Here is a 21,478-nt window from a genome sequence, read left to right on the forward strand (position 1 = left end):
TTTAATCTATAGAGACGTCAAAATACATATAATTATAGACAGGAGGATGGTTTTACAGTTTGGCTGTATTTTCGCACAGATATTAAAATTCGGTGGGTTGTTTCACGGTTGCGTACGGTTGTGCAATTTCGTTTTTTATTTTCTTTTTCCACAAGGCATGTGCATTACACGGTCGCTTAGGCTTGTCTACGACTGAGTTTGCGCTACGTTTCCAAGTAGGCCACGATAAGCTCCGACGAGGACACGTAGTTCCTGATCTGTCGGAGTAAACGAGGCAATCGTTCTGAGTCGTGCCTTGGCTTCTTCTAGATCCTGTAAATTCAAACACGTGCTCTTAAAATTCAACATTAACCGTTCATTGCTTATAAAAACATAGTAAATACCGTAGACTTAGTTGCTGTACCCACTTTTATGAACTCTTGATTTCGAACTCTCGATTCGGCAGAATCAATACGGCCAAATATCGTAGCAGAATTATTAATTTCCAAATTACACGTGTCTCCGTTATCACCGAGCGTCCTCTTGAAACGTCTATCTGTGCTGAACGATTGGCAAACATTATCCGAAACATTACGAGATTTATAGCGACGTCTTCTCTTCGTATGACACAAGAAAAAGTATAGAAGCGGAGAAAATTGCAGTGCAAAAAATATCATCCATATTATGTATTGTAATAAATATTTTACCTCTCTTTGATCTTCATCTCCAATTCCCGTTCCGCTCTCAAATAATTGTCAAGGATATCACGGATCGACGAGTCTTGGGAATACATCTCAATATATTATCGGGAGCGTGTAAGTTTACCAATTATAATACCACAATCTTATTGGTTTTCAATGATAATAAATACTTCGTTGTGATAATCGAATTGTACAGAGTTAGGCATTTGTTTGGAAGTATGGTTACGATGGAAACAAATAATCGATAACCATTAAGCCAACAGGTGGGCTGCAAAATGCCCTCTAAGATTACTCTGCCTTTTCCAAAATATCGAACAGGATACTCGTTAATGGAATAAACTGAATCTACTAAATTTCGGTGCTTAAATTGATTGTAAGAATTTTTAATATCAATGCTTGAATTTAAATGAAGTTACACTTTTACCCTTCTTCCATTACAATGACGTAGATGATCTGTATGTATACTTCCCTCGAAGTTCTAATGCAGCTTCCTGAAACGCTCGCTTTTCCTTAGGAAATTCGAAGGATCTCGCGTTAGAATTGAATTAGAAGAATTAGGGAATTGTGACGGTGGTGAGTTAAATAAAGCACAATAGAGAGGTAATGAAAATTATATTAATTTCATTTATTTTTTTTTTTTTGTTCTTTCATGTTTTTTTTTTTTTTTTTTTTAACTAAGACATTACATATTTTTATTTATTATACACGCTCCATTCACGTAGGAATAAAAATGCGTCCTCGGTAACTAATATTATTGATGTAGCTGTCCCGAAAACACATTTTGTTATCTTAAGCTACCATATAACTCAGTTTTACCTATATATAGTCAAATGTCACCTCGTCTTCTTGATGGCGGGTAACTGAGAACATTATAGAATTTAAAAATTTTTTTCCTCTTCAACGATACAACATTATGTATACTGTTTCGGACTGTCGGCTTCACACAGTGATGCAAAATAATTCGCACGTATTCGCTAGCTGCTGCATAACACATGTATACGTATATGCATAACATGTAAACCCGACGTTACGTACATCGAACATCAGTTTTTACTTTTATTTTTATTTTTGTACAGTATTAGTATAGGTATAGTTCGGGTGATAAAAATGCATGTTGGGTTAAATTTTTTTTTTCGCTTTTGGAAACTATATCTCTTACGTATAACAATTATACTATAACGTTAACGTAAAGATCGTCAATCAATATTCGTTCCACTCTCCAGGCTTATATTATGTATGATAAATCATTAAAAAGGAAAACCTGAATTAACGATAAAAACAACCGAGAAAAAAAACACAAGTACAAAATAAACGATATAGTGTTTATAATAATTTCGTTTGATCAATTAAGTGAAATTTATTCAAGATTTATTACTCCCGAACCGAAAATAAATATTTATCGGTTATCGCATTTATAGGGTCTACATACATAGGTATACGATTGGCAATGCCTGACGGGATTCAGTTTTGCCGTTATTATGCTATGTATATACAATTTTTTGTTTGTTAACATTAGCCAAATATAATTATATGCCGCAAGCACATGAATAATTTCCGAAATCGCTGTGAAATGATTAAGACCGATCAGTGACCATATGATATGATACGCTTCATTTTGATGCTACATTCAATGGTCAAGTCGTGGCGAATATTTTCGTACATCAAAGAATGCTTGCAACTTATATGTATATTAAGTATGACACTTGTATCGTACCGCGGTAAATACATCGACAATTATGATTACTGACAATAACAACAAAAAATTGAATACTAGTCTCGTTCCAACGTTCTGTCATAAATATTTCTTTGTAAAATAATACAATACAGTATGCGAAGTTGAAGTATCGTCGAGTAAGTATTTCGGTATTATTTTGTTTTTCGTCCACGCTTGCATCCATTCCCAATTACTTACGACTCTCCAGGATTTAATTTCGTTATAGCCGATCAAGTTAAAGTACGGTGATAGAATATTTCCACTTTATTTGCCGGTAAAATTATAATCGATTATCGTATGCATGTAATAAAGTATACGCCGCAAAACGCCTCTTGTGAATTACATTTTTCTTGACGACACAGACGAGAATGAAAAACATATCGCATCGGCAGTCAGTGGATTGCTATCGTTCGTACGAGTTAACATTGTGTTACAGCTGTACAAAAGTTTAATATAACAACAAACGAGGCTGAATAATAAGATGAATATTGTCCAAATAAGTAGCAATACAAATTTTCTGCGAAACTCGTTGCCTCGAATTAAGATATACATTATATACCGAAAATGAACGCTCATTTGTGCGGTATAACAACTGCCAATAGACAGGCAGTGATGACAATTTTCAAATGACCAACATCTCTACGTTATATGAAACTGTAAAGAAACTTCACGACTCGACGGTAAATTGAGTTGCGATTTGCGTTGTCTGTAGAACAATGAAGGGGGAAAAAGCAGACGTCGGCGATGAGCACGGATTGACACAAGAGACTTGTTGGAGGCCGATATCGCGTTTTGGGAACAAGGCGAAGCAGACACAAACCCAGAGTGTTGTTTCAAAATTTATACTACTGCAAAATAAGGTAATGATACGTTATGTCAATGTTGAAATTATTCATGACGCACGGAATGAAGTTTCACGCTGTGAACTTTAAGACCTTTCTTCGTTTCAAATGTCTTGTTACACAAGCCACACTTGAACGGAACTGTTACGTCCGGTTCAAGAGGTTGTTCAGGGATTCCCTGTATTTCGGTAAACAGTTTGGACTTGTTATCCTGCATAAGGTCATACTCTTCGGGATGCTGTCGGTTAAGGTGAATGAATACAGCTGGCCGGGAACGGAATATTCGGGTACAAATGTTGCAGCTGAAGGTATCGGTAGAGTGTTTTTGCATGTGATTTTTCAACCCGACGCCCGAGTTGAATTTCAGATTGCAGATAGCGCAGGTATTTTTCAGTGAAGCGTGTTTGTGAACAGCGGACCTGTGGAGCTTTAGATTGAGGGCGGCCGGGAACGTCTTGCCGCATATATTGCACCGAAAATTTTTCGTAACGTCCGTCGCAGCGGTAGCCGCGAGGCTTTGTTTCTTTACGGAGAGCACTTCTGCCCGGCTTGTTATCTCCTTCGGATGAGCGATCTGCCTGTGCTTGTAAAAAAGGCTTTTGCCAAGGAAGGACTTGTGGCAAATGCTGCAGTTCACCATCTTCTTCGTTCTCCAGGCGACGGGAAGACCGACGTTTGACTTTACGGACAGATGTTTTGGCGGATCGACCTCAGCCGAAGGGGCATTTTCTTCGGTCGACGCTATTCTTCGACGTTTTAGGCGAGGACTGTATGTTTCTTGCTCCCTAAACGGACAAGTCTTTTCCACATGAAAACGCAGTCCGACCTCGGAGATATAATACTTCAAGCACAGCTCGCACTTAAAGTCGGACTTCTCGAGAACAGAGCGTTTCTTGCGTTCGGCTGGGTTTACAAAGTGACGGAGTTTGTGCTTGCGGAGTTTCATCGAACTGCCAAATGTCTTGTGACAGACGTTGCAAGGAAATTGGGTAATCGATGGTTTCTTGGCCAGCGATTGAAACTTGACAGTAGCGGCAGTGCTGACTTTGTGAAGTTTTTTATGTCTCAGCAAGCTCTTTCTCGACGTGTAAAAATTGCCACAGACATCGCACGGATGAGTCCTCAGGTCCGTGGGCGAGAAGTACCTTTTTCTCTGTAATCCATTTTTCGTATCACTCAATATTGGGTTTTCCATATGCCATTCCAAGTGCCTCTCCAGGCTGGGTCTATCTGGCAAGATGTGAGTGCACAGTTCGCACTGTAGGTCGCTAGTTGTGTAATCTTTCTCGCTCTTATTACGGGCACAGTGAACGTCCCAAAGGTGTTTTCTCAGTTCTGTTACGTCACTGAACTTGTTGTCGCAGACCTGACACTGCAATTGAGGAGCGGGCTTCGCCGGCGGTGAATTTGGAAACGATTTACGCGCTCTTGCTGGCCTCTGTGTCAATTCTATCGGATTATCAAAATTCTCGAGGGATCGCGACGACATCAAAGTACTATTGCGGTTGACGGCAGCTAAGTCTTCGGTCAGTCGACGTGATCTACGCGCGTGCCATCCCCGGTGAATTTTACAAGATAGATCTTCTTTGAACTGTCTACCGCATATGTCGCATTCGTACGGCGCTTTTGCTACATGGGCATGGACCGTCTCGTAGTGTAAATTCAAATTAGTCCTGCTAATAAATGTTTGAGGACAAACGGAGCATTTTATGGGCGAAGAAAACCCTTTGTGTTCCATCCTCACATGATATTCGTAAGAATTTTTCTTGGTAAATACCTTGTTGCATTCTACGCATTTTCGTCGCCTTTTGCTATTTCTATGTACATTCGCTGTGTGCCTCCTCAGATTGGCTAAACTTGAGAACCTCTTTTGGCAAATCTTGCATGTTGTTTCTTCGTCGTCAGCTTCCGAGCCTCGCGAACCCTCCGTCAAGTTAAAGTCCTTCGTGTCTTCGGTTCCTTCGTACTCTATGTAGGAAGTGTGCGCGCTTTGTTCTGCGGGATCTTCTATTCCATGATCCTTCATGTGAACTTCCAGCGCCCCAGCGCTACTGAACATGCTACGGCAAATAACGCAAGAATATATCTTCACTTTTAAATGGAGATTTCGGTGCTCCCCAAGCTCCGTTCTAGTAGGAAATTCTTGACCGCATAGCGCGCAGCTGTACTTTTGCCGACTGATTCTGGATTCGTTTGCATGTACTTCAGCTTCGAAATCGTTCCAATCTTTTAATGGACTTTCAAAGCTGGTCGAAGATCTTCTGTTGTCTCCGCTGCCTTGTGGATCGTCCATTCTTATATGATTTTCGTGATGAGTCAGGAAAACGGTAGCTGAATCAAAAGATTTTCGGCACTTTGCACATATAATGTCAGTTGTATTGTGCAACGTTGCAAGGTGGCTTGAAAACTTTTTGAACACAAGGAAAGTCATACCGCAGTGCACACATGCGTAAGAAGTTCTAGCGTTGACCGGAAGGCGAGCACACAGTTCACGATGCTCCAATAAATTTCGCTTGTGTTTGTAAATCATACCGCAGTAATTGCAGGGGTTATTATATACAGGGTCTCCATTTTGATAGGGAGCAGGCAAGCCTAGACCTGCCCAGGACCAGCCGGTAGATGGGGACGAACCGTCTCTGTTGCTTATCTTTGCAGGCATTTTATTGGAAGAAGTCGGTGTAGCGTTTGCCTGTTGTTCGTCAGAATGTTGAGAGGTCAAGTGGTGTAACAATTCCTTTCTATTCTCCACAGACTTGGAGCACATATTGCAGGTGAAATGTTTTTCTAAACCGGACTTGGGCTCGACTATTGCAATTTTCATTGCACATTCAAACGAGGTGTAGCAATGATCTTTGTAGATCGAACGATCCGGAAATTGCGTGAGACAAGCTACGCAGGTGAATGGACGAAGGTCCGGCAGATGCTGCCTCAAGTGATTCAGTGTTGTGCGTCGGTCGGGGAAAACCTGTTTACAGGAGTAACAAGAGTAGGTTTTTAACTGACCAATTATATTCTGTTGTACTTGAGAGAGCGGTGTATCTGAATTTTTATCCATGTTGTCTATCTCGTCCTCTACATCTTCGATCATCTCTTCGTCTACGTCCCTGCGGTAACTGTTTATCCCCACCGTGGCGCTGCTCTCTTCTGGAATACTATCAACTGTTTCATCTTGAGGATTATTCCTATTAAGTCTAATCTGATCTTGAAACGACGCAGATGGAGATTTTGTAAAGATTTGTTTCTGCTTTAGAACATTTTTCAACCCCATTTTGTTGTCCCTTTGTTCAGAATCAGAGACAGCAGAATGAAATCTTTCCATGTGTTTGGTGTATGAATATTTGGAGTGAAGGTTTATTTGGCAATAGACGCATTTCTTTGTGAACCTCTGTTTGTTTCTCAAATGGGTGTGTGGTCCTCTCTTTGCTTTCCTCTTTGTTCTGAAGGTTACAGAAGTGGATCTCTGTGTCGAATCAGCCTCCATCACTCTGTCTTTTTCTGTACAATTCATTGCTACGGGGTTAGGCAAAATGTCACCGCCTGTTACAGATTCGATTTCCAAGGTAGAGTCGTATTCGTCCTCGGCTAGTGGTTCTTCCTTCACCTCCACTGTACAATACGGTTTTGAATTTGTTTGGTACTTTTCAGATTCCTGAAGCAGGCCTGATGGAGAAGTTGACAGAGCAAAACTTCGGGTTCTTCGCCTCCATAAGGTTTCACTTTTCAATGATTTCTCCGCATCTTTCCCCAGTCGAATTGTTTGCTCATTCGTTATTTTTAGCGCCATTACGCCGTCATTCTTGTTAAACATAATAAAATAATTTATGAAAACTAACGACAAGAACGGTTGAGTAATCACTAATTTTAACTACTATATTCAAGAGAAATTGTCTGTTGGTGATTGAACGTGCTACATATCGTTTCATTACAAATACGTTCAGCAAATTTGTTTGACATGTGAGTTTCGTACGGTGTAAGACAGTTAAAGTTCATTTCATCGATCTTTAGGATACTCACTTGGATTTCTTGGTGTTCAGGTGTTCCGTGCAGTTCTGTTATGGAGACATTATGATCAGTATCAAATTCCAAATCAATTGGCTCCTGCTTTATGGTTACACCCTGTCCAAATAGACAAAATAATACATTTATCATTGATCGAAGATGATTTTTATTTACCACGTTGGACCGTATTCGTAGCGTAATGCGCAGAGAAAAAGCTCCTACCGTCTGGACCCCTATCTGCTGCATTTGCCACTGATGCAATTTGTCTTGGGCCTTGAGACACGATTCTCTGTAACTGTGCCATTGATTCACGTTTTTGATGCACAACCGACATATCAGAGTTGACAATTTGTCGGACGATGAGACCTGTAACAAATTTCCCCCTTGACATGTACATATTTTTCAACTCCTTTCCAGCAATCAAATGTATAAATCAACGTAAGACTTTCGTTGACTGTGTTCATTCTTCTCTTTGAAATCCAGAGTTCGTCAAGCTGTTACGCATTCAAGGCGAGAAAGGTAGTACAGTTGAAGGGCGGAGTATATTACACCACGTTAAAAAAGAAAATCGCGCCTCATGATTATGTTTCTAATATTGATTGAGTCTAGCAATACTCAAATTAAAATATATAACTATTTTTCAATTTTATGTGCTTTTACATTATGGCTACTGGTAAAAACTAATTGGTTCATAGGTCAAGTCTAACTTGAACGAAATGGAGTCTTTGACGTGGCATTAGACTGACCAGTGACTGAGTGATTCAATCATTTTCCACAAAGTCTAGAATTTCTAGACTTTTCAGTGAGATAGCCAGTATTTGCCAGTCATAATGGAGGAAAATTCAACAGCCCCGATTATGTTATCGACTAGCTCAGCTCTACGAGAACTTATACACTTGTCTTTTAGATCGAGTGAAACAGGGTTTAGAAGAATGAGAACCCTTAATTATTCTCCACACGTTTATCAACAAAGTACGTATAAAGCCTATACTAACAATTGAGCAATTTGAAAAGTTCAGACATGTTTGCACAACAGTTTGGGATGCAATTAGGAAGAAAGAGTTTCTAAGCGTTCTTAGATTGCGAAAGGACTTGGTTTGATCGAGTTGGTGCTTGAACACGACGTCACATCGCCGGCATGTTCATTCTGTGTTACATTTTTCTTTCAAACATGTAGTAGCTAGCTATATTCACTGTACGGATGTCGCAGCGACAGAAGCCTGTCGAATGTGTCTCGCTTTGAAAAGCATCACGCATATCGTGGATAAGAAAATAAAGGTAAAATATTCTCTCAGCAGTCTCTTCTTTTTGCAACAGACTGAAGTTGGTACCCCTTGGCACTCTGGATCCCTGACTGGCGCAAGGATCACCCCCTGTGCTTGAAAAACCTGTGTAACCTAACGAAGCAGGGTGATAGGGAGATGCTTGCTCGGACTTCCAAGTATCGAGTGGCTGAAGGGGCGTCGCATTGTTTAACTGGATTGGACATAACCTCGAAATACGTCTGGGCTTGACTCCGGCTGAAGAAACGGCGTCGTTGATCAAGGGAGGAAAATCGGGCGGGATAAACGGATGGGAAATAATGCGAGCGCGAGAGGGACGCGAATGAATATGTGGCTAGTTGTAATCGGTGAGTGTAAACAAACCTCAATAGCTAGGCAGGCTTGTATCTTGAAAGATAGCGGCACCGACGAATCATCCCCCTCGAAAATTGACGACCTAGGTTCGTCAGCGGACAAACAGAGCCTGCAAACGTTTTCGACGTTCGGTGTTGAGGCCGCATCGTCCATCGTTTTCGATCGTTAATTCTCACCAGCGATCTTCGTATCGAATATGATTTTCAGATAAAAAGACACATTGTAACGCGCTCTAGGTTACGACCCGACCGTTTTGTTTAGGAGTCGACATTCGAACAATCGAACGTTCCCGTTCCGGCCGTTCCTCCGTCCAGCCTTTGCCACTAGTCTCAATCAAGCCATTCGTGCCGCCGGCAGTCGGACCACGGAATCGGACAGCCTCTCTCTTTCTCCTTCCCCGTTATTCACTCGCCAACTCTTCACGTGTTGACATGCGCACCGAGGGTGAATCGGCACGACTCGATTTTCCACCTCCCAGAGACGCCGCAGGACGCACCGATGATCGCAACCCGTGATCATTCCCTTTTCTGCCAAAGCCTTCGGCGGGAACTTCATTTTACAAGAGTTCAACCCTTGGGTAAGGATCAGTACGTCTATTTTGATTATTCGCATTTCTATTTTTTCGAAAACAATATCCTCGCGTCGTCAACAAGGACGAGCGCAGCCCGACCTTATCGATATATTTTCAGTCTTATAATTTGTAGTTCCGCGCTGTTCGACAGTTTCAACCCTCATTTTATAGTCGCTAAATGACGTTGCATATCTTGGTGACGAGTTTTGAGACCCTAGGACGCATAAAACGAAACATAAGACGATCAGTTCTTTTGATATTTTCTCGACTTTTTGCCACTCGTGACCGTTCGTCTGTGCAAGAAGTAAACCTGTTTATTTCTGCATTGTCAACATGTGTCCGAGTTAAAGTTCAAATTCTTGCCAAAGAATGTAAATTTTTTGTTACATTTTGATATTCGTTGAATTGGCTTCTAATTCTTGACTAAAATAATTAGTTTTAGACGTAAAGATGCGGGCTCGTCGTATACGCCGTTTTGTAGGCAGCCGGGGATAGGTTTTACATGTCTCCTAATACCACTGATGTTAAACGTATTTCGCACCTAATAATCAATGGTAAGAGAATGTCGGTAACAGACTGTACTTGGCCATTACAAAGCTAGGCATTGAGTATACGATTACTTTAATGTGGATATAAAAATACACACGAGCTGAGAGTTGTCTCATCCTTCTAATGTGTTCTTCCTCAACCAACGCAATATTAATTCGCTGAGCAGGCATATGTGTGTCGCATTATCCTCGGCTTCCGTTATGGTAAATACGGATTGCCTACCATCGCTTGTTTCCATCGGCACACGTTTTAGCTACCAAAACTAACCGCGAGGTGGCGCGTGCGATGTTTTTACCGGTGGCGGCGCCAGGTGGCGTCGAATATCTTCATACCGATCGTCGATTGTTATAACAAACACTTCGTTTGTTTGTAGCTGAGTTGAGCCGGATTCCACGATAAATTCCAGAACTTTAACAGCCTCAGGATTGAAAAGGGTAAAATACGTTTCATGTAACATCATTTATTTCATATACATCTTCGTTTCATGTCCAGACACCGTAAATTTTCCAATAATATTTAACTTGGTATCATACATAATACTATATATATTTATTCATTGATCCAATTTTGTCTTTACAAGAATACGCACAGAAATTTTCACATCACATAATTCATATTATATTTTTGTATATCCCTATATATATATATTTACATGCTGCATTACAGTAACATGTTTCATGTACACATTTCGAAATCTACAATATTCTACGTTCTGCATTTCCTTTCATTTATTATGCACACGTACATACAGTAGCTATGCATCTACTTAATTCGGTAATATCGCGCCTAAGAAATAAATGTTCATACTTATGGCTATACAGTTACGTAAACCGATTATAATATATATATATATGCTTCACTCGCCGGAGTCGTCATAAATGTGCATTGTATGTGTATATATTTACACATACGTATATGTATATTATAAAATTAACAAACTTGGCAAATTCGTGAACCGAATCCCTCCTGCGGGGAAACTCCTTTGTGACGACTAAGTGGATTTATAATGCTTGCGTAAGAATTATTCGTTTTAATGGTATAAATAACGCGGGAATCTCAATGTTCGGTGCGCGGTGAGACGTTATTATCTGTGCTAAGGCTATTCGGTTCGTATTCCGTCGTTGTAAAAATTTGTGAACGTAATTACGTATATTAATATTCGAAAAGATGGATTATTGAAGAGAAAAAAAAAACAAAAAAATCATCGTATCTATACAATTCTCGATATAAATATTACAATCCAAACATATTCTCGTATCGCTGTTTAAATATTTATGCATATAATATGTCTATAATAATTGTACGTAGTATTCGTGAGTGGAAGTGGAGAGAAAATATTGGCTGAAATGCAGGAATCTGAACCTAAATACGTGACGGTATAATTATTTCTATACAATCGTCGATATTCTAAATAGTTTAGAATCGGAAAAATAATCACCTTGGCTCGGACCGCTCTGCGATAATTACATATCTACAAATTAAAGTGTGTGCCCAATATTTATTCGCAATCCATACACCTTAAAACTCGTCACATCACCAAAGACGTGAAACAACAGATATCCTCTATGTAGAACAAGCATTTACCCAAAAGTATAATGTAATCAATAACTAAAATTATTCGTCGTTGGTTGAATTTTCGAATTCGTATTTCGACTTTATGTGTGTATATATATAAAATGATTAAAACGATACGAGGAATCGAACAGACTGCACAGTACAAATAATTATAGAGAAGATTTTGCACACTATGATATAATAGTTATCAGCATTGCAGGTTGATTTTGGCGATTAATTCGCCTACACGCGACGATATTGCGATTGGTTAAGGAGGGGGAGGGGGGGGGGGGGGACATTTCCAAAGAAAGCAGCTGCCGTTCGTTTTAAGTTTACATACTAAAATTGCGGTGAATCGATGAGGCTGCGGGTTTATAAGTTTGTACGTTTACCGCGCTCACGTGGTAAGACAATTACTACCGAGACACGTATTACGCTGAGATTGCTGCCTGACGTAGTCCTGAACGTTGAAACGAGTTTCGTCGGGGTTTCCGCTCTTCTTGGCTTTCAGCTCCCTGAAACATTCAGGAAATTTCACGGCGGTGTGACGGAACGAGAAAGCACAAATTAGCTTTTCCCACGAAAGTAAATATATCTGAGAGCAGTTCGTTTTCACCATATTTTGATAGTTAGCGACGTTGTCGTAACGTTTCGTATTCCGGGTGAGGAAAAACCGTTAATTCGTGATTATTGAATTGTTTGAAATTCGGTAAATCATCTTAAAATCTTCGTACAATGTTTCGTTAAGACGAAACGTCACTAATTTTAATCTCCTTTATTTTCCACGATTACATACCGACTGGGTCATGAACGTGCAGTTCTAGAAAACCGAATGATTCGGAACTTTATTTATTAAATATATCACGTATACTCGAATCAGCGCCTATATACCTACATTGGCTGAATTTTGGTAAGGAAAAAATAATTAAAATTTGGTCAGGGTAATGTCGGGGAATTTCTTCGACTATTTCCAGTGGCCATTTTTCCTGTTGCAATCTAAATCAAAAATCGCGTTGCACCGTTTCATCGATTTACGTAACAATATTTCCCCGCAGTTTGTATCTATATTTATATTAATAATTCACCTTGCGACCGCGGTAAAAGCCAACTCAACGTTCAACCCCGTCTTCGCCGAGGTCTCCATAAAGGGTACTCGATATTCCCGGGATAACCTTTCGCCATCTTCACGCCTCACCGCTCGCTCAGCTCCGCAGTCCGATTTGTTACCTGCAGGAATTGGGTGGGGGTAAAAATAGAGAAAGATGAAAAAATCGAAGGGCCGCAATACCGAATTATTAAAGAGGCGGAAACTCGGTGTATAGAATTTTGAAATGTTGGAAGTCGAAGTATTGGAGAAGTGAAAGAATAGAAAGGAATGCCAAACTCTAGAATCGGCAGAACTCCTCTCGATAATATAGAATCGTATATTATAGATCATCGATTTTGCCGTTCTATGTTTTGACCTTTCCGCATTCCGTCTTTCTGTATTTCGACTTTCGATATTTTCAATTTTCTATAATTGGACTGTCGATATTCCCGTTCTTCTATCAATCGGCAATTCTAGTTTCTTACCTCTACTCCAGGAATTCAACTTCCAAGGATAAGATGAAAATAAGAAAAACATGAATACAAAAATTCAAAAACTAAAAAAAAAAAGGCACGAATAGTGGCGAGAAAACGACGATAGATCCAATTTCCCGTCGTTAATTATTCCAGGGTTACTAGAATCGAGGTCATCTGTACGTAAATGTACATCGTACCATAATACGCGTATAATCGCGCGTCCGTTAGAAAAAATAATAACTTTCGATCGAATTCCTGCTACAGGTCTTGGAGTCTTATTTTACCGGAAAAGAACTTCATCCTACCCAGCAGCATGATGACGACGTCATCGTGGGCGTATTCCCGGATCTCGCCTAGCCAGGCCCTGATGTTATCGAAGCTCGTTTTGTTGGTGACGTCGTAGAGAAGGAGCAATGCTGAAAGTAGAATTATCGGTGAGTTTTAGTCTCCGAATTTGCGAACGATTTGATTTTCTACACGACGTTCTGAGCTTACATATGTATACATTTTTACAACGATCGAAGTTTCGCCGTTTATTATCGTATGTAAGGCCAAATTATGCAGCTCCGCGATTATAACGGGTATCATACAACCCCGATATGTATATTCATTCCGCGGAGGATTAATTAAATTCACGAACGCTTAATTGCCACGACGCGGTGTCAACGATGCGGGGTTAATACCGAATTCTCTAACGATACGACATACATGCAACGTACCCTCGTTGAAAGTGATAATTAACGCCGTTATTATACATCGCGAAACGTCAATTAGCCAACGATTTTAACACATCCCCCCTCCACGACACGTCGTTGTAATTAGATTCCATGGGATAATTATCGGTATAGACGCGGTGTTTTACACACGCGCACCTATGCTTGTACTTGTCGCGACAAAAACAAGGGGGGTAAGAAAAGAGAGGGAGAGAAAGGAGGAGAAAGCTCTGAGGAACAACGCGAACGAGTTCAGCTGCAAATCCGAGAGCATCAGCGCCTAGCCAGCCGGTTCGTTAGTCGCTAATTTAAAGCATCTCATTGGAATAACATTTTCTCCGCGCCGAGCGATTGCAGGATTAAATACATAATGCTATGTGCGAAGTGCATCCCGAAGAGAATTGCACAATCCCCGATTGTAGAATAATTCCACGGCGGTGCGAGTTTCGCATTAAATTTACTAACGTTGTTGTCGTGTGCCTGTTGTAGAAATTTATACCGCAATATTATCGTACTGCAAATGCGTGATTATCGTACCGTGCGCGTCTCTGTAATAGGCGTGTGTTACACTCCGAAATCTTTCCTGTCCAGCGGTGTCCCATATCTGAAGTTTCACTCGCATTCCGTCCACCGTGACAACTTTGTTCTACAAGAATAAAAAGAAAATCGATAATAACTCGTTTTTTAAATCATCGCTATATCGTAATTTGTCTATTATCTATTCAGCGTAAATCAGTAATAAATGATTTATTGTTGCGATTTGTATGCTCGTTATATACACAGTTCGCAGTCAATTGCGTTGAATAGAAAAATTATTTTTGCATTTCAATTAATGCAACGCGAGTATCAGTCATGTATTCTTGTCTCGACTTCTCGCCACATACGTAGGTACAATAATATAACGATATAGGTATGTACCTACGTCATATATAACCGCGGGATGATCAATATATAGAAAAATGTAGAGCGAGCAAGCGAGCGATGCATTCTTTCGATATAATAAGGCACGTAACAGACTCCAAAACCTGCGTGTAGACTGTTAAAAATTTTACACTGTATTGGAAGAAACAGGGAATTCACCATACATTTACCGTTTATCCAATTTAAAAATAAAAAAAATTTAGTAAATTTGAACGACTCCTTCTTTCGTTTTTCCTACAAATTTAAGTAAAATTCAACATCATTTTCGTCGCATAAATTTTACAGAATTGCGTTACTATCGCAATTAACGTCGCTGCACCGAATTTAATTTGCAAGTGTAAACGTGTAGTAGATTCGCAATAATTTTTAACAGTGTAGGTAAGTTCAGGAGATTACGTTCGTAAGTTCGGTGTCTCGAGTCGCGTCATCCGCATGGCATTCGGATGTTGTTCGGCTCCGTAGTCGTCTTACCTACATACCTATAATGCACCAGTGTAATGTCACACCGTGCACACAGCGCTAGTCATCCTGGCGTGACTTAAGGTGTTTAAGCATACACCGAACCAGGCAAGTTACACGTGTGTGCCTGCAATTTGTACACGTCGTCGCGACACAGTTCACCTTTTTAGAGACGCCGGCGATCCATCGGAGCGTGCATGATACGCTGAAACTTCTTTCACGGTGCTTCGGGCATCGCAAGACCTAGCCAAGGTAGACGGACTGTGAACTCAACGCGACGTCGACCCTTCTGTGTTATAAAAAGCTCGCGGTTCGTGTAATCCTCCTTTTTAACGTCGCGAATCTACTCGCTCCTTCGGATTACGCGAGTATAAGGTTGTTTAAAAACTTTTAGATGATGTTCAGAGTGAAGCGCGTATGCGGAATGGGGATCTTTACTCCCTACGTAACCTGCTTGCAGTGTTTTCAACTTTCGTAGACTCGTTATAGAGCCGGTTAAGGATAGATCGAATGTTAGACACAGTGGTTGGGATTTTTCCGCTCACCCTGAAATCGATTCCGACCGTCGACAAGAAGTTTCCACAGAGAAAATGTCCCTCGCGAAATCGTAGCAGGAGACACGTTTTTCCAACGCCGCTGTCGCCCAGTAACATCACCTGTATAATCGTGCTGATCAAGGATAGATCAATGGGGGTTATACGATAGAAAATCGATGCTTCGCAACTTACGAATAACGGGGGTTGAATCGACGCGACTCGCGTTTTTTCAGAGATTTCAAATTTTTTTTTGACCTATAAACGTAGCGACCTCCGCGTTCGAATGATTCGAGTCATCCTTCTCAGTATTACACATTTTTCAACTCAATATTTTGGCCCGAATTTTGTCACTCGTCGGTTTTTTGGGTCGCTGATCGCGAATCTGAAGTCTGAATTTGACAATCTTTAAATCCAAGATGGCGGATTAAATGTGGCGGATGTAGAATCGAAAAACTGTATGAAAATTCGACGATTCTGTTCGAAATTCTTGTTACTCGGGGGTTTTTTGGTTCGCTGATCGCGAATCTGAACTAAAAATTTGATAATTTCTCAATCCAAGATGTAAGTAAACTGCGACACGGCTAGAAGATGGAAATTTCATAGGTGGAACGCTGAGCGTCCCACCGCAACCGTAAGGGTATGCCATGTTGTACCTCTTGTAAGACGTATGCGTACAAGGGTGAAGATCGGCGGTTATTGCCGGCTTTTTTGACGGACCGTTTCGCCGTGATAAACCGCTCTCCTCCGTCCGGCGGGAGGTGAGGAGCTGATTGATTGGTTATTGGATTATCGCTCTATGGCCCCTCCTCTCTCCACGTGCTCGAGCAGGCCGAAGATACGCCTATCGAGTTCCCCGGGGTAAGGCAGCTCTGAAACGGCCCCGCATCGCTTACTCGGAGGAAACCGACGACCTTCTTGATTCGTCGTAAATCACCGTGCATTCGAGGCGACGGAGCGATTAGGCTTATCGCTAATTCTCATTAACTCTGATCGCGCGCGGCACGTTGAATTCCGACCGAACGACTTCCGTCTGAAGATTGTACACTGCGTGTAATGTCTGCGTGTGTCTGGTCTTTGACGAGATCGTTCTATCTTGACTGCCGAATACCGTGTAACTCGAATTCTCTCCGTATCCAATTTCACGCGTACTTGACGATCCTGAAGTTATGTCAGCACCTACCTATGAATTATAAATAAAGATGTAAAATTCTGGGAAACTGGGAAAACTCAGGGAACTTCGAATATATAATGCTGAAATTTTAAGTCTGTCGAAGAAATAAGCTCCTTCTTATTTATGAAAGGAAAACATTGCACGTAAAATTTTACGTCGTCGCCACCGCTTCATACATTCTATGTATACCCTACTACTTAATACCAAAACCTTCGTTCATTTTTTTCTTACGCAAAATCGGTTGGACGGTAAGTTGGTTACTAGGTAATATCGAAGGTATTATTAGTATGAGTGTGTAAAGAAATTTTGATTAACCAACGGCGTATTTCACGAAAGGTTACTGGAAAAATCATATTTTTCGGTTGGAGTACCTGCGGAAAATTCGGGGAATTCCAGATTCGAAAAATCGTACGAACCCTGAATATTGTAACTGTTTCTGAAAAATGATACGGTTATCATTTTCGAAACTAAATATATCTACTCGGATGTATGGAGATATACAGCCGCTTCGACGAGAAGATAACCTTTCACACTCGTGTACATGTTAATTTTTTGTCATCGTTCTTTAGTTTATGGTCCGATTTTATCTATATTTGTATATGTGTACCCAATCGTTTGGTCGCGCAGAGGTCGATACGCTTCTGGTCATTTACCTACATTAATCGTATACCTAATCGTTTTTAATCTTTGAATTTATGCGGCGGGATCGTTACTTTTTTATCGCGTGCATCTTTGTCAAATTTACAAATTTAAAAATTTTGTTAATTTGTTTGTATATCAAGGAGCCATTCACGCTCGAGGTAGTCATAGATTCAACATCAGTCGCAAATCGATAAGGAACTTGAATTACTGACAATCAAATGTTCTTTTAAAAAACAAAGAATCAGTCCGGAGTGACGTGACAAGAATAAAATTATTAGAAATCATCGCAAACTTGCGATAAGCATTCATTAACAATCTATTGATTTATATTTTATCATACAATTATATATTTTTTTTCATCGTTCTACGAGGTATCCAGTAATTTGTTGTGCAATTTCTTGTTTGTAGTTCTATCTGATCTAGAATTAATCACTGAAGAACGCCCAGAACGTTCGGAAATTATTGAAAACGAATGGACATAACTAAGCACATTTGAAATCAATGAAAATCGCGCGATGCGTTATAAAAATTAATAGAAATCGCTGAACATTATGCAATCATACTAATTAATTTAATTTCCAAGTAAATGGCCTCTTGGATAATTTAAGTATTCCCATACAAGTTGACGAAGTTATAATTAGACTGAATGCATGGAAAAAAAATAACAGTAAAGAAACTGTTTTTTGGCAACTTTACCGCAACATCGTCCCCGTGAAACGTGAGTGGCAGGGTGGCGACGGGCATGGAAAATCGAAAAAACTGAGAATCCAATCAGGGAATTTCGTCAATCGTGAAATGCTCAGGAAATTGCGTTGTTCTAGCGAAGAAAAAAAAATTTCTCCCTCCCCTCCCCCATCAATTTCTCAGAATTGTTCTTCATTATGCGCTGTAATAAACATTTCGCTGTAAACTTTTTACAGGCTATAAGATTTCGCGTCAATCTTACCACTACCTAATTAAGCATTAGTATTTATCAATGTCCACGATAATGTTGGACAACTAATTGGATTAATGTGTCTGAAACGATTCAAACAATTATACAAAAGAGAAAAAAAAAATCTCTAAAAGTAGAAATCGAAAAATACTGTTCTAAAAAATAAAATACAACGAACAAGCGTACGCGGTGAAATTTTGTAAATTGCCGAAGAGAAAAAAAAACAAAAAATCGTTCAACGAAACACAAAAAATTTCTCATCGATAACAAACCGAGGCAGCGTTTAAATTTGACCATTGGTAATAATATTGGTGAAAATTTGGTGAAAAAGTAATCGAATATCGCTTCGAGAAAAATCGTCGCCACCCTGAAAGCGGCAAAGACGCAAAAGCTACGGGGGTTGGAAGAGGGGGCGACGGGAGTTGAGGAGGGGCAGGAAGGAGGAAGGCGACGGGGCGTCAGGACCTTCCAGTGAAAATGGCAGGTTTCCTGCAGCGATGCCCTGCCGGAGTTCGGGCTCTGCTTAGAGGCGGCGGCGGCGGCGGCGGCGGCGAGGCTGGTGGGGGACAAAGCGGGACTTTCGCTCCCTCCGCGAAGCGTTCTGGAAGTCGAGACCCGGCGCACATGGCGCACCTCTTCCTCCTGCGCCTTCATGCGTCCCCGATCCAACGAGCACCAGATTTCTCTTCTTCTTCTCGACCACTCCTTGTCGTCTTTTCCCCCAATTACTTACCGTTCCCCCGTTTGCGGGGTCAGTAAACTCCTGAATTGCACGCTACGAGGACCGACGTTCTCGCTGTCGAGGCTTGCGCGAAACGCCGCCGCTCCACCAACGACGACGACGACGTCGCGACGCTGTCGGAACAAACCGCGTCACATGACCGATTATTTATTGTTGTTCGCAACTTTGTGCCACTTTCGTTCGGGGATCGGAACCGCGATCGGTTAGGGGGGACATTCACTCGTCGACTCGTCTGTTACTCGATTTAAAATCATTCCGTCACGATTCTCGCAGGATTTTATTCCGCGTACTTGAACGATTTTTATACCGATAGGTTGCGCACTAGGGTCGTTCATTTTTTTTACTTTTTTTCTTTTACAAGTTACCACTCGAAAAATTTGCCCCTCCGAAAGAAAAAGTAAAAAAAATAACCTCCTTATTTTATATCTACATTCTTTTCTTTTATGCAGTACAAGCGATTTCAGATAAATGAATGGCCCCCAGCCTTGAACGGTAATGTGTATAAGCGATACATGTACATGTGGAACCTATAAACGGAAATTACGACTATCTGTAATGCGGCGGTAATTATTCACCGTTGAAAGTCCAAGTAAACGTGCTTTTTGTCATCTGTTCTCGGAATATGTCCGGAAAACGTCACGTTTAAAGAATTCGAACGACGTTACACGGCAAAGAAATGAGATACCTAATAAGTGAAAATGAATCAAAAATTGCGCGTAATCATCTCGGTTGCGATAAATTTTAACGTCGCCAATTTACTGTAGAAGGTACTTATATTTTGACTATTGTTAGGGGTACGAATTTCTAAAAATCGCTGTTTATGGAGAAGCCAGTCATGCGATTCAGCACGTACGGTTTATATAAGCTTGCTGTTGCTTATCATGGACACATGATATATAAGCATATACTAAACGATTCATTACGAATTCCGAGTAGAGCAGGAATAAATTCTTTCAATGCATAGCTGTTATTCACGATTTCAGGTTACGTTGCAGTATAAATACTTTAATTAGTTGCCGACAAAATTTTCGTAATTTCTCATTTATTCTCACTTCTGTTTTCTTTTCATTTTCGAAGAAATATACATGTGTTTGCGACTTTATCGAGAAACAATTAAGCAGCTGTGTGTTACGCATATACGTAAGCATTAATCAAACAGCGTGGTTGATTCGCTTTGCCGCGATTTCCGTTCTATAATTAGACGCGTTCAGCCGGATGGCAATGCCTCGCTCAAATATATTATACACATTGATATATTACACGTGCATGCGAACTTTGGAGGTTTGGATTTATCCTACAGGATTATGGGTATCAAAAGCAATCGGGTGCTCGGCAGTTTCTGTTTCACATCAATTACGGACATCGTTCTGTCATGCATAAACAACTAGGCATATCTATGCATATATATATTTGTATATATACATAACAGTCCGCATGCATCGTAACACATATAATTATTTTACGCGCTAAAGCGTGATAATACTACAATATGCAAACAATTGCGGGTAATATGATTGAAATTTGATTTTCGAATCAACGTTATAACACTTCAGCCGCCCCGCACCATTAATTCTATTCCCACATTCCAAAAATATTAAATCAAGGCGAATCATTGTTTATTTCGTTTATTTATTTGCCTGGATTTAAGAGGCGCGCCAAAAATTCACGAACGCCTGTGAAATTTGAAAAACTATAATGTATCAAAATTGTTACACCTGAAAGTTGAATTTCATCATTCTTTATTTTCTCCAATTTCGTCTCGCGGGTCTTTGAACCGATCGTTACGAACGCAGCGTAACCTAACCTAACCTAACCCGAAACGAAGCCCGTAATTTCCTCGAACATCGCGTCGTTTCGACCACCCGATTGCTAGCGCCATTAGAGACTCGCGGCCGCGCTTAGAACCAACCGTAGCTCTGCTGTTAATCCTGCGCAGTACGCGCTGCGCTACGTTTATAACCTATACACATAGACGCGCTGACGCATGACGCAACACGCGGCCGTCTTTCGCTGTGCGCGCAAAGCGTGATACGCCATACGTATGCGATATCGCTCACGTAACGCGCGCGAAATACACGACAAGCTTATAAGATACGCAATTCGTATCGCGCATCTGCATAACGCGTATAATTTTCGTATACACCGGACAGATCGGTTTGTCAGGGTATTAAATCAAAATTTATTATTCTATCGGATTATAGATTTTCAGAATATTTCCCCAAACGGCATTGAATTGGTTTTTATATTTTAC

At 40.6% G+C, this 21,478-nt stretch overlaps 3 protein-coding genes and 2 long non-coding RNA genes across 9 annotated transcripts in view; 1 reads left to right on the plus strand and 4 right to left on the minus strand.

The window, feature by feature from the left end:
• Positions 1–49: 49 nt before the first annotated feature.
• Positions 50–826, minus strand: LOC124183848. 3 transcript variants are annotated; one of them, XM_046572924.1, is made up of 3 exons: positions 687–826; positions 408–540; positions 50–333 (listed from the first exon to the last, which is right to left on the minus strand). In XM_046572924.1, exons 1-3 carry the CDS (start codon positions 770–772, stop codon positions 187–189), a joined length of 366 nt encoding a protein of 121 aa, XP_046428880.1. In that variant the 5' UTR covers positions 773–826; the 3' UTR covers positions 50–186. The 3 variants fall into 3 exon arrangements, with proteins under 3 accessions (XP_046428880.1, XP_046428879.1, XP_046428878.1); XM_046572923.1 differs by having other exon boundaries at positions 50–312; positions 408–591; positions 687–812; XM_046572922.1 differs by having other exon boundaries at positions 408–591; positions 687–812.
• Positions 827–1,778: 952 nt separating this feature from the next.
• On the minus strand, positions 1,779–9,169 carry LOC124182222 (zinc finger protein 62 homolog). 2 transcript variants are annotated; one of them, XM_046569173.1, is made up of 4 exons: positions 8,882–9,169; positions 7,458–7,601; positions 7,251–7,352; positions 1,779–7,032 (listed from the first exon to the last, which is right to left on the minus strand). In XM_046569173.1, exons 1-4 carry the CDS (start codon positions 9,023–9,025, stop codon positions 3,283–3,285), a joined length of 4,140 nt encoding a protein of 1,379 aa, XP_046425129.1. In that variant the 5' UTR covers positions 9,026–9,169; the 3' UTR covers positions 1,779–3,282. The 2 variants fall into 2 exon arrangements, with proteins under 2 accessions (XP_046425129.1, XP_046425131.1); XM_046569175.1 differs by having other exon boundaries at positions 7,251–7,285; positions 8,882–9,018.
• Positions 9,170–9,180: 11 nt separating this feature from the next.
• The window catches only part of LOC124182225, an 89,927-nt gene continuing 77,629 nt past the window's right edge, over positions 9,181–21,478 (plus strand). Inside the window, exons 1-2 of the long non-coding RNA XR_006870714.1 lie at positions 9,181–9,449; positions 13,374–13,543. This is a non-coding gene — a long non-coding RNA (uncharacterized LOC124182225). The remainder of the gene's footprint in view (positions 9,450–13,373; positions 13,544–21,478) is intronic.
• Positions 10,451–21,478, minus strand: part of LOC124182223 (ras-related protein Rab-37-like) — a 54,844-nt gene continuing 43,816 nt past the window's right edge. Inside the window, exons 1-6 of one of the 2 annotated variants that reach the window (XM_046569177.1) lie at positions 18,951–19,222; positions 15,748–15,858; positions 14,360–14,468; positions 13,415–13,525; positions 12,632–12,773; positions 10,451–12,061 (exon numbers count right to left, since the gene is read on the minus strand). In XM_046569177.1, coding sequence (XP_046425133.1) covers positions 11,944–12,061; positions 12,632–12,773; positions 13,415–13,525; positions 14,360–14,468; positions 15,748–15,858; positions 18,951–19,139 — 780 coding nt within the window. In that variant the 5' untranslated portion in view covers positions 19,140–19,222 and the 3' untranslated portion in view covers positions 10,451–11,943. Of the gene's footprint in view, positions 12,062–12,631; positions 12,774–13,414; positions 13,526–14,359; positions 14,469–15,747; positions 15,859–18,950; positions 19,223–21,478 lie in introns of those variants that run through there. The other variant, XM_046569176.1, reaches the window with a different exon arrangement.
• LOC124182226 overlaps positions 19,282–21,478 on the minus strand; it is a 28,253-nt gene continuing 26,056 nt past the window's right edge. Inside the window, exon 3 of the long non-coding RNA XR_006870715.1 lies at positions 19,282–19,340. This is a non-coding gene — a long non-coding RNA (uncharacterized LOC124182226). The remainder of the gene's footprint in view (positions 19,341–21,478) is intronic.

The sequence above is a fragment of the Neodiprion fabricii genome, chromosome 5 (genome assembly GCF_021155785.1).
Source record: "Neodiprion fabricii isolate iyNeoFabr1 chromosome 5, iyNeoFabr1.1, whole genome shotgun sequence".
In the NCBI taxonomy this organism is placed as follows: Eukaryota; Metazoa; Arthropoda; class Insecta; order Hymenoptera; family Diprionidae; genus Neodiprion; species Neodiprion fabricii.

Coding starts and splice junctions, on each gene's coding strand:
- LOC124182222 (XM_046569173.1), bottom strand. CDS start 9,025: ATGGACGATGCGGCCTCAACACCGAACGTCGAAAACGTTTGCAGGCTC. Junction 7,602..8,881: donor AAGCCTGCCTAGCTATTGAG/GTTTGTTTACAC, acceptor AATTTGTTACAG/GTCTCATCGTCCGACAAATT. Junction 7,353..7,457: donor AGCAGATAGGGGTCCAGACG/GTAGGAGCTTTT, acceptor CTATTTGGACAG/GGTGTAACCATAAAGCAGGA.
- LOC124183848 (XM_046572922.1), bottom strand. CDS start 772: ATGTATTCCCAAGACTCGTCGATCCGTGATATCCTTGACAATTATTTG. Junction 592..686: donor GAGATGAAGATCAAAGAGAG/GTAAAATATTTA, acceptor TACGAAGAGAAG/ACGTCGCTATAAATCTCGTA. Junction 334..407: donor GAAATCAAGAGTTCATAAAA/GTGGGTACAGCA, acceptor TTGAATTTTAAG/AGCACGTGTTTGAATTTACA.